The following is an 11,407-nucleotide window of genomic DNA, read 5'->3' as shown; positions in this document are numbered from 1 at the left end:
AACAAAGTAAACAGGTGAGATTTTACCAAAGCACATATTTTTAGAGTAGGATTAAAATATGGGCCACTTGTTTCACTATTGATCTATAGGCTGTAAGTTTTCAGTTTTTTATTTTCAGAGGGCAAATCTATTTTAAATATAGTTTTGACTATAAAATAAAGTTTCTGCATACATTGGAAAAATGTATCATAAAGTAATTTAGTCAATTCTTACCCCAACATTTGAAAAAATGAGAAACCATTTGTTTTAGTTCCAATGTAGCATTATGAATAATTTTTTTCAGCATAGGTTTCTGTGATTGTAATGTTTGATATGCTATTGCTAACTAGGGCCTGTACAGAAAATATTTGTATTATTCAACTTTTAGTTAAAATAATTTACTCTAAATAAGGGATAGTGTTTGAGCTTATAATAGTTAAATTAGTACCTTATGGTTGGACTTTTTACCAGGCACTCGATTGAAAATGACTAGCTTGGATAGAGGGTGGGAGGTGGGGGTGGGTGGGGCAGGGGAAAGTGGTGGTGGGAAAATGGACCAATTGTATTTGAACAATTAAAATGATAAAAGATATATACAGATGGAAAATGGGCGTATGAAAAGATACTCAACGTCACTAATCATCAGAGAAATTCAAATTAAAGCCACAATGAGATATCAGCCACAAAAAAAGAAAGAAAGAAAATGACCAGCTTCCACTTCTGACCACGCAGTTTGGAGATAATTGACTCTGTTGAGAGTTCAGCTAACTACCGAATAATAATGCGACTTGACATCCATTTTTTTGTAGCCAAGGAACCTGTTGGGGCCTTGTGCTGACATTAGCCCGTCCTTTGAGTGCATACACTACATAACAGCCTGCAAAGTCATTAGTAAATGTTAAGTTTCTGACATGACTTCCTCAACTGCCCTTGTGATAAACAATCTCCCCTTGTCTCCTAGGGTCTTCCCGTTTGTGTATCCCTTGGGTGAAACTTCTGGGAAGCATACCAAAACCCTGCTTCTTTTGGTTAGAACTGACCAACCTATCCTTAGCCAGGGAGCTCCAAAGTACTTCACCCTCAGTCCTATAAAACATGAACCCCAGGTCCTGTACTGCACCTGGACTTTACTTCCCTGTGAGGCCCCTAGAGGTGTTCCACGTAGCTCCTCCAGGAGTAATAAATGCTATTTCACTTTCCATTGGACTTTTGTGGACTTTTGTTGAACTGTGGCTTACCATCCTACACTCCTGGGTTTTATTTAATTAATTTATTAAATTAACAAATAAATAAATGTTAATTTAACAAAAGTCACAGCACAGTTGGAAGCAGAACTGTTCTGATGAATGGAAATTAACATAGTGTTAGAAAGAGAACTTCTCTTTTGCAGGTAATCTTTGTTCGGCATTTTTTAAAGCCTAACTCAAATTACAGGACTATATATATAATAAGAAATGGGGGCCTAGTAAAGTCAAATTATGGTTCAAGAGACAATATAAAAAATCACATAAATTAGCTGTCCAATGAAGACAAGAAAGCACCAAAATCATGTGTTATATTTATTTGTTTACTTATCTTTATTTACTGTTTCTCCCATATATACATATAATGGTGTTAAATAAACCTCATTCAGTAGAGACTTTTACATAATCAAGCATTAGAAAAGTCAAGCCACCCAATAACTTATCTTTTTGCATCCTGGCTTTGTTTTTTAATGTAATGATAATTTAAAATAAGATAATATAATATTAAAATTAGTAGATGATTCTATTTTAGTTATTTTCTGTCTAACTCTTTCTACTTAATTCTGGAAAGACAGCATGCCTCTGATGAAGAATATGAGCTGCAGACTATGACTACTGTTGAGAGGAAAAACTCACCTAGGTGATAAATAATTAATAGCACTCATGTAAAATATTTCTTTCCCTTTGATTATATCTTATTATAAACATTTTCTCTGCTTCAGAAAAATAGAATGGTAAGACAACTGAAACAAGGGATATATGTATGGATTTTACTGATATTTTTGAGATTATAATTATATTTTAAGACTACCTTTTGATGTACATACTTTGAATTTTAGAGAGAAACTAGTCTAAGGTATGATTTGTGAAAATCATACCAGAGTCACCGAGTTTATTCTTCTTGGTTTTACTAACAACCTTGAGATGCAAGTTTCCCTCTTTGTTTTGTTCCTGGCCATCTACACAGTCACTTTGTTGGGCAACTTCCTTATTGTCACAGTTACCAGTGTGGATCTTGCTCTTCAGACACCTATGTACTTCTTTCTCCGAAATCTATCACTTCTTGAAGTCTGTTTCACCTTGGTCATGGTGCCGAAGATGTTGGTAGATCTGCTGTCACCAAGGAAAATCATCTCTTTTATAGGCTGTGGTACCCAGATGTACTTTTTCTTCTTCTTTGGCAGCTCTGAATGTTTCCTTCTTTCTATGATGGCTTATGATCGCTTTGTGGCCATCTGTAACCCTCTTCGATATTCAGTCATAATGAATAGGTCTTTATGCTTGTGGATGGCTGTAGGCTCTTGGATTTCTGGTGTTCCTGTCTCTATGCTACAAACTGCTTGGATGATGGCCCTTCCTTTCTGTGGGCCAAACACTGTGGACCACTTTTTTTGTGATGGCCCTCCAGTCTTGAAACTAGTCTCTCAGGATACAAACATGTATGAAATGCAAGCACTTGCTTCCACACTACTGTTTATTATGTTTCCCTTTTCCCTCATTTTGGTCTCCTACACCCGTATTATCACAACCATCCTGAGGATGCCATCAGCTACTGGTCGCCAGAAGGCATTCTCCACTTGTTCATCACATCTCATTGTAGTATCCCTTTTCTATGGAACAGCCAGCTTGACCTACTTACGGCCCAAATCCAACCAGTCCCCGGAGAGCAAAAAATTAGTGTCATTGTCCTACACTGTCATCACTCCTATGTTAAATCCTATAATCTATAGCCTAAAGAACAATGAAGTGAAGGCAGCAGTTAAAAGGATGTTCACTAGAAAAGTCTTGCAGAAGTTGGATGTGTTTTGAGTTTTATTATTGTGTAGTGTGTTTCTAAACAAAGTAGGGGCAGCAGAACCTACAAACAAAAGCTTATTTGGAGAAGATTTGCTCTTATTTTTGTCAGTGTCACTGTGATGGGTGGATTTCAGTGTCCAGTCAGAGTCCCAGCAGAACAAAACTAAACAAAATTCAAACAAACAAAAAAACAACACCCCCCCACCCCGCCCCGCCACTCCAGCCCTGGCTGGTGTAGCTTAGTGGATTGAGTATGGGCTGTGAACCAAAGGGTTGCCAGTTTGATTCCCAATCAGGGAACAGGCCCGGGTCGCAGGCCAGGTCCCCAAGAGGGGACGTGCAAGAGGCAACCACACATTGATATTTCTCTCCCTCTCTTTCTCCTTCCCTTCCCTTCTCTCTAAAAGTAAATAAATAAAATCTTAAAAAAAACAGATGGTGCTCTAAAATTGGGATACTTGAGAAAATATTAGGGGGATATTTACAAATAAGGGAGCAGACTTTGATCATGGTTGCACAATTTGATGGAAATTCAATTCTTGACCTGAAGAGATAAGGAGAAGGAATTTTAAGTGGAATCTGGAGAATGTTAAAACTATAAGAAAAAGCTACCCACAAGGAGCTCCATTCTTTAGTAGAGGAAGGCATTCATGCTAGCCTTATTCTGATTTCTCTTAAATCTATGGCTGGTACCCATTCTTGATCAAACCAAAACTGTGATAGAAGGCAAGAATGTCTGTTAATGAATTATATAAAGGCCAGCCTTCTGGGGCACAGATCAGGATGGAAAACGTCATGAAGGGTAAATAAAAATACCCACCACAATGGTGAAAATACCCACCATTATGTATTCTGCAGCTAGTAGGATGTAAAGATCAATTATATAATGTGTTTAAAGTGACTTTAAAAGACATATTGAAAGGTGGAGATTCACATTTGCCAAGAATTCATGGTGTATATTCCTTATATGGTTGCTGATTCAAACTAGGTTACTTAATAAAATTACCTTAGTATTAATGTTTGGTGACATGATTCTAGACTTCTTTCATCATTGGCTAAATCAGTTATTATTCATCAGCTATTACTTCTAAGAATTTAAACAGTAAACATTTGCTTGACACTATAGTAAAAACAAATGAGTAATGATTACAGTCAATGTGATTTACTGAGGCACTGCTTTTGAAAATGCCTTTACAATGACTCAAGCAATAAACCCTATTATATATTTATTTTTCATAAAAGGCAAATTATTATCAGAATATTTGAGTAACTTGACAAGGCAAAGAGTTATTGAGAGATGACCACAAGAATTTGAATTCAGACCCCTATGAATTTTAAATCCAATATGTTAACCTTAAAAATATCTAGTCATATTTTCATCATGGTAAAGCATCATGTATATGGGAAATTGGTCTTTAAGGCCTTAAAGTGGATTGAAACAACAGAAAATCAAAATGAGACTGGGTCAAGTTTAATTTTAGAAAGTCTTAATTTCACTAACACAAGGATGTATTGACTTTGAATATGCAATTTATGTATAATGATATCTGGCATTTTAAGTCATTAGCCAATGTTTGTCTTAATTGTACAGATTATTTTAAAAGCAGTTACCACCTTCCATAATTCTTTGTCAATTTTCAGGAGAATTTAAAAATAATCACAAATTTAGAACCTGTGATGACTATTGTAATTTAATTGTGATTTTTTTGAGCTTTGTATTCATTGATTATAATGGGAGCTTGGGGCTAGAAATATCAGTCCCTCTAAATAGTTTCTCTTTATAATGGCTATTTTTAAGATTAAATAATTATTTTAAAAAATTTATTGAAGTAACATTGGTTTTAAGATCATACAAGTTTTAAGTGCACGTGTCTATCATACCTGACATGTACACTGCATTGTGTGCCTGCCACTTAGAGTCAAATTGTCTTCTGTCACCATACACTTGTTTTCCTTTACCCTCTACTACTGCCCTACCTCCTTTCCTCTGGTAGCCATCATGCTGTGCTCTGTGTCTATAAGTTTCAGTTTTATATTTCACATATGCGTGAAATCATATGGTTCTTAGCTTTTTCTGACTTATTTTGCTTAGCATAATGTTCTCAAGGTTCATCCGTGTTGTTGCAAGTGTCAGTAGTTCATCTTTTCTCATGGGTAAGTAGTATTTCATAGCACATATTACTACATCTTCTTTATCCAATCCTCTATTGAAGGGGCCATTTTTAAAGCCTAATTCACATAGATTTTAAATTAATGTTACTAAATTTAGTGACTGTCAGATAAGACTATTGCAATAGTTTTATACTAGTTGCATGTAACTCATGGGTAGATGTGAGGCTGCAAAATCATTTTAGTAGTGCATACATCTGTGTATGTTTAATAAACTAGCATAATAACACATAAATGGAATAAATAAGCAGTACATAAAAAGAGCTATGGAAGTACTTGTTACATAGTAAGCATCATCTGGGTGATATTATTTTTAGAATTAAAGGAAATATTGAGTGGATCTCACATGTTAACAAGTACATTTTAGTTATTCTCATATTATGTTCTGATTGAAATGTAAAGTTGATATCTTCCTATAAGATGCAAAAATGTTCATAAGTCATTCATCTACTGCATATCCTATATAATTTATAATCCATGGCTTTTTACAGAAAATTTATAATAAAATCACTGTTCCAAACAGTTTTATTAAAAATGATGTAAGTCACAGAGCTACAAGGTCTTCATGGAGACCTTTTTTGAAAAATTTCAGCCTTATGGATAGAACTGGAGAGCATTATGCTAAGTGAAATAAGGCAGTCAGTGAAAGACAAATACCATATGATCTCACCTGTAAGTGGAACCTAATCAACAAAACAAAACAAAAATGAGTGAAATAAAACCAGAAACTTGGAAATAAGGAACAAATTCACAGTGACCAGAGGGGGAAGAGAATAACAGGAGAAAAAAGGGAAAGGGGTAAGCGAAGGAATGTGAATAGAGGACTCGGGAGCACAGACAACAGGGGGGATTGGCTGTGGGAGTTGGGGGTACAGGGTAGGGGTGAACAGTAGGCAAATGAGTGGGACAACTGTAACTGAACAACAATAAAAATATTTCAACCTCAATTTATAAATTTTTTTTCTGAAAGTTATAAAAGTTAATATAATCATTATATCTAGAGCAATGACCAAGAGGATTGATTTGGTGGGTTGTTCTCTCAAAGAAGTGCTAACACTTTTGTCACTAACATTAATTACAGAATTTTCTTTGGGCAAGTGTTTTCAGCATTACTTTTAAGGACATATGAGTGGTTTTTGGTGTTGTAGTAAAAAACATTTTTTTTACAAAGATACTTCTTAAGTTTATAATGCCATAGAGGATTTCCTTATATATGCCCCTCTATTGCTCACTACAAGAAATTCTGGAACTATTTCCTCTAAATGTTTTTACGTTTGAATGTCAGAGGATGTCCTCATAGGCCAAACCTGGTACACCTAAGTAAAAATTGGCTAGATTAGTTAGTTTACATATTATCCAATTTTGTCACATACATGGGAGTTCGGTTAAAAAGGGAAAGCTATTGATGTGGCTGATATTTCAATGTAGCTTAAAAATCTAACTTTGATTTATTTCAGCGGCATTCAAGTCAAATCAGTGAATACAATTCAACATATATAGCATTGCTTTTTATTTATATCTTAAAATGCAATAAAAATGCAATATATAGATTATATATATAGAAATGTGTGCTTCAAACCTATAATAATCTATTTAGTCAATGTCACCCCAATACATTTAATGCAAAAATAAATGAAAACTGCCCTAAAGTAGTGTTAATTTATTTTGTTTTACTTTCAGAATTGTGTGGCATTTAATTTAATTTCATAGGACATAAAAGAATATGACTCCATATTTACTTTTAAGTTAAGAAGCTTTGAATCTTCAAAGGAGTACATTTACATTGACTCACTCACTCTTCCTGTTACTTACTTACCATCCTCAATAATCTTCAGCAATACATTGTCTCCTGAATGATCAATTTGATCAGAAAGCATTAAATACAGCTATAGTTCTAAAACTGGGGTGGAAGGACCAGGAAGTTGGGAAGCCATTGGCGAATTATTATGCCTCTTCCTAGTGGGTTGATTTTACTCAAATACTTAGGGAAGTGGAATGTTATTGGTAACATTAGCAATTTAGAGCATTATTTTATATTAAAATAAACACACAGTATTATGGGGTAGAGTAACCCAAGATATATCTTGATATTACAGGAAGTATTTGGGGCTATTACTGTCCTTTTTACTGCAACTACTGGGTCAGTGACTTATTCTTTGCTATGGTACTTTGGTAGAATATGCTTGAGTTGCACTAACCTAAAAGATATATTAAAACCCTAGAGAACTAAGAAAAGAAACCAGGGATCCAAGATGGCAGCAGAGTAGATGGATGTTGCACATACCTTCTTGCAGGCCCAAATGTGAATTACAACTAAAATATGGAACAACTAACCTGAAGAACTCCTTGAAGACTTGCTGAACAGACATCTTATAACCAAAGATTTACAAAAGTAGCCACATTGTGCCATGTATAAAGGACAAAGATACAAAAGGGACTGGTTTGACTCCCACAGGCAGTAACTAAGACTCTGGAGAGTTATCTCAGCTGCAAAGGTTCCCCCCAGAAGTGTGGAACTGCAAGCCTGGCTCCCCAGCCCAAAGCACCAGAGTTAGGAAAAGGTACCCACATAATATCTGGCAAAGAAAATAAGTGGGGATTCTGTCTACCAGGGAGAGAGGAAAGTCTGCTAGAGACACAGATGCCCTCTTACAAGACAAATGCATGAAGTATCTTTCACAGCCACTCATCCTGTACCAGTGGAGTGAGGGTGGGGAAGACTAGAGTTGTGTGGGGAAACATTGGGATCTATGGACCTGGGAAAAGAGCTAAAGGGAGAGCTGTCAGGATCCCTGAGCTGAGTTCTTCTCCCACACCACAGACACTATCTTTCTTGGGTGGAACACTCCCAAGTGTTCCTGTTCCTGCATAGGCAACAGGCTAGGATACCCTCTGTACTCCAAAACAAACAAGCAAGAAAAATACAACCAGAGACACTGAAATAAAGAACAAACTGAGAGTAACCAGAGAGGAGTGGGGTGAGGGATAATGAGGGAAAATAGGGGAAGAGTTATCAAGGAATATGTATAAAAGACACATGGACAAAGTGAAAGAAGGGTAGAATCAAGGGTGGGAAGTGGGGATAGCTGGGGTGGGGGTAAAATGGAGACAACTGTACTTGAACAACAATTAAAAAGTTAAAAAAAAAGAAAAAATGGCAATAGATATGTACCTATCAGTAATCACTTTAAATGTAAATGGATTGGGCATTTAAAAATTCTAGATAGGAGAAGGGGGAGGATGGCAATGGAGTAGGATGGAGCTGATTCCAGTTTCCATACACACGGGAAAAAATCCTGGCAGATCTACTGAGGAAGAGTGCAATCAACCAACAGTTCCCCAGCACTTATAAAAATAAGAGACCAGAGACTGTGAGACTGTGACGGAGGCTGAAGGACCAGAGAGTGGCAGGTCAGTTGGGTCTCGGAGACCTGAGTAAAGACAGGAGCAGTGGCAGCAGCCAGAGCCCTCGGCCAGTGCCTAGCAAGTGCCGAGGCCACTGCTGTCAGGGTCCAGAGGCATCAGTCTGCGACCAGCGCCAGGGGCATCTGCCACGGAGGACTCTTCGGACTCTTCGGGAGCCCAGTATCCGGTGGGTCGACAGCAGACTCGTTGGGAGCCTTGGGCCTGCTGCAGGGTCCTTGGGAAAGAGCTGAGTCATCAGCTCCCTCCCTCCCTGTCTAAGCAAGGCTGGGCAACAACCAGCAGAGACCTGTCTGCTTGAGTTTAAAGAGAGGGTAACAAGGACAAAGGGATGTGTTCAATCGTGGACTTTGTGTTTGCCAGCATGAGAGAATTGAGAGGCACATTGTCCTCACCAGTCTGGCTGGGGATTGAGCTGGGCTGATAGGCAGGCTTTCTGGAGAAGTTTTTTTGGGAAAGTGGACTGAGGTGTTCTCCTGGGATGGCAGCTTAGCTTGCTTCCCAAGCCAAGCTGGCAGCAATTCAGAAGAGGGACAGAAGCACCTGAGCTCTGCCACAGAACTGGGGAGGACTGCATCAGATCCTGCTGGACCAGGGCAGCCTGGCGGGTGCATGGATGCCCACACCCTAGTCCGGCAGCCTGGCTGGCACGTGCGCGCCTGCACCCCAGCCCACAGAGAGGACCCTGGGGAAGATGCTCTGAAAAGAACCTAGATCCCCTTCATGGAGCGCTGGGGAGAGACTAGCTCTTGGGAGAGCACTGTCAGAAAGATTACACCAATTGAAACACAGCCTGCTGCAACCAGAAAAACCAGTCTGAACAGTTTGAAACCAACAAGACATGTTTAGGATTTTTTTACTGGTTTTTGTTTTCTTTAGTAACTTTTTCTTTTGTAATCTTATATTTTTTAAATTTTATTATTCTTTAATCTTTCAGTACCTTGTTCCTCTCCTTTATTTTTTTCCTGTCATAGTCCTTCCTTTCTTTCCAAACTTATCACTTTTTCCTCCCTTCTCCTGCCTTTTTTTTTGTTGCTTTGTTTTACCCACAAGAGACAGAAACAACTGGGAACTGTGAAAAGACCAGAGTAGAACCCAAATAGGGGGCATCCCAACAGTAGAGACAGAGAGACAAATTTCACTTTGCTATAGCAGAGAAGCCACAAGTTGCTACATATTTGGATTATTTTTTTTCATTATTCTCACTTCTTTCATATTTTAATAGTATTTTTTTATTCCTCCTCTTTCTGTATAGGCTTCTTAGTCTTGGCTGGTTATATTGTATAATTTCACAGGTTTCCCCTGTTCTCTCCTTCACAGTATATTGCTAATTTTCTATACTTCACCACACTTGTTTTTCTTTAGCACAATGACCAAAGTTCTATACCCCTATTCGGACAAATCACATAGAGACTGTCATATGATAGTTGCTCTAATATTATTGTAAATAACAGTGATTCTATACAACTGTAAATACTTCCCAACACATCTCCCGGACCTTAGCCCACTTTACAGATTCCTGAATTCTATTACTGTAGTTATGAACTCTATTTCCTCACACACTACACCTATTTACTATCCTTTACTCTCACCTCACCCCAGAATCTGACCACCTGCATCCTCACTGCTTTCCAGATCTAACTCACAAGGCTTCCTGCCCTAACAAGAGACTTATATTTTGTCCATCCTTTCGTAAAAGTGGCAAGTTGGGTTGAAGATTATGGTTAACACTACAGATAGCGTAAAAAACTTCTATGTTTTCTCTACCAACCATGACTATGAATATCATAAAATATTCTTCTGCTGTCATAAACAATTTTGCCTCCCCCTCCAACTGATCACACACACACACACACAAAGGAGTAGGTGGAAGCAGAGAACATCAATATACCTGAAGAAGACTGCACCACTGAATTTCACAGGTATTCTACCACAAAAGTTCACACCATAAACCCAGGGAGTCAGAACACCTCAATTTAAAAATCTGAGGCTAACAAGAAAAGTCTCACAAACAATGGGAAGACAAAGAAACAATCCCCAAATGAAAGAAAAGGTGGAAGCCTCAGAAAGAATGTTAGAGTAAATTGAGCAAGTCAACTATCAGATACTGAATTCACAGCACTGGTTATCAGGAATTTCAAAGAGCTCACAATGAGCTACCAGAAACTACAGGGGAGCTACAACAAAGTCACGACAAATTATATACACATGAAAAAGGAAATAGAAACTATCAGCAAAGGCCAAGAGGAAATGAAGAATACAATTTCTGGACTGAAGAACACAGTAGAAGGGATCAAAAGCTAGATCAATGAAGCAGAAGATCGGATCAGGGAGTTGGAGGACACAGAAGAAAGAATCTCCCAGAAAGAGCAAGAAAGGGAAAAGAGGCTCAAAAAGAACGAAGAGGGACTAAGAGAAATGCAAGATAATATGAAACGTAATAATATCCGAATAATAGGAATACCAGAAGGAGAAGAAGAAGAACAAGAGATAGAAAACCTACTTGAAAGAGTAATGATGGAAAATTTTCCTAATTTGATGAGAGAAAAATTTACACGTATCCAGGAATCACAGAGAGTCCCATTCAAGAGGAACCCAAAGAGGCCCAATTCAAGACACATCATCATTAAAATGGCAAAATTCCAAGACAAAGAGAGAATCCTAATGGCAGCAAGGGAGAAAAAGGAAGTAACATAAAAGGGAGCCCCAATAGGGTTAGCTACTGACTTCTCAATGGAAATGCTCCAAGCAAGAAGAGAATGGCAAGAAATATTCCAAGTAATGAGAACCAGAGG

General features: G+C 37.8%; 1 protein-coding gene across 1 annotated transcript; it reads left to right on the top strand.

Moving 5' to 3' along the window:
- Positions 1–1,945: 1,945 nt before the first annotated feature.
- On the top strand, positions 1,946–3,202 carry OR10A7 (olfactory receptor family 10 subfamily A member 7). Its single transcript, XM_037030252.1, has one exon. The coding sequence runs from the start codon at positions 2,082–2,084 to the stop codon at positions 3,030–3,032; it is 951 nt and encodes a 316-aa protein (XP_036886147.1). The 5' UTR covers positions 1,946–2,081; the 3' UTR covers positions 3,033–3,202.
- Positions 3,203–11,407: the final 8,205 nt, after the last annotated feature.

The sequence above is a fragment of the Sturnira hondurensis genome, unplaced genomic scaffold (assembly GCF_014824575.4).
Source record: "Sturnira hondurensis isolate 20B ecotype Veracruz unplaced genomic scaffold, ASM1482457v3 Scaffold0020601, whole genome shotgun sequence".
Classification (NCBI taxonomy): Eukaryota; Metazoa; Chordata; class Mammalia; order Chiroptera; family Phyllostomidae; genus Sturnira; species Sturnira hondurensis.
The sequence above is the reverse complement of the archived record's forward strand: the minus strand, read 5'-3'. Positions and strand labels throughout refer to the sequence as shown.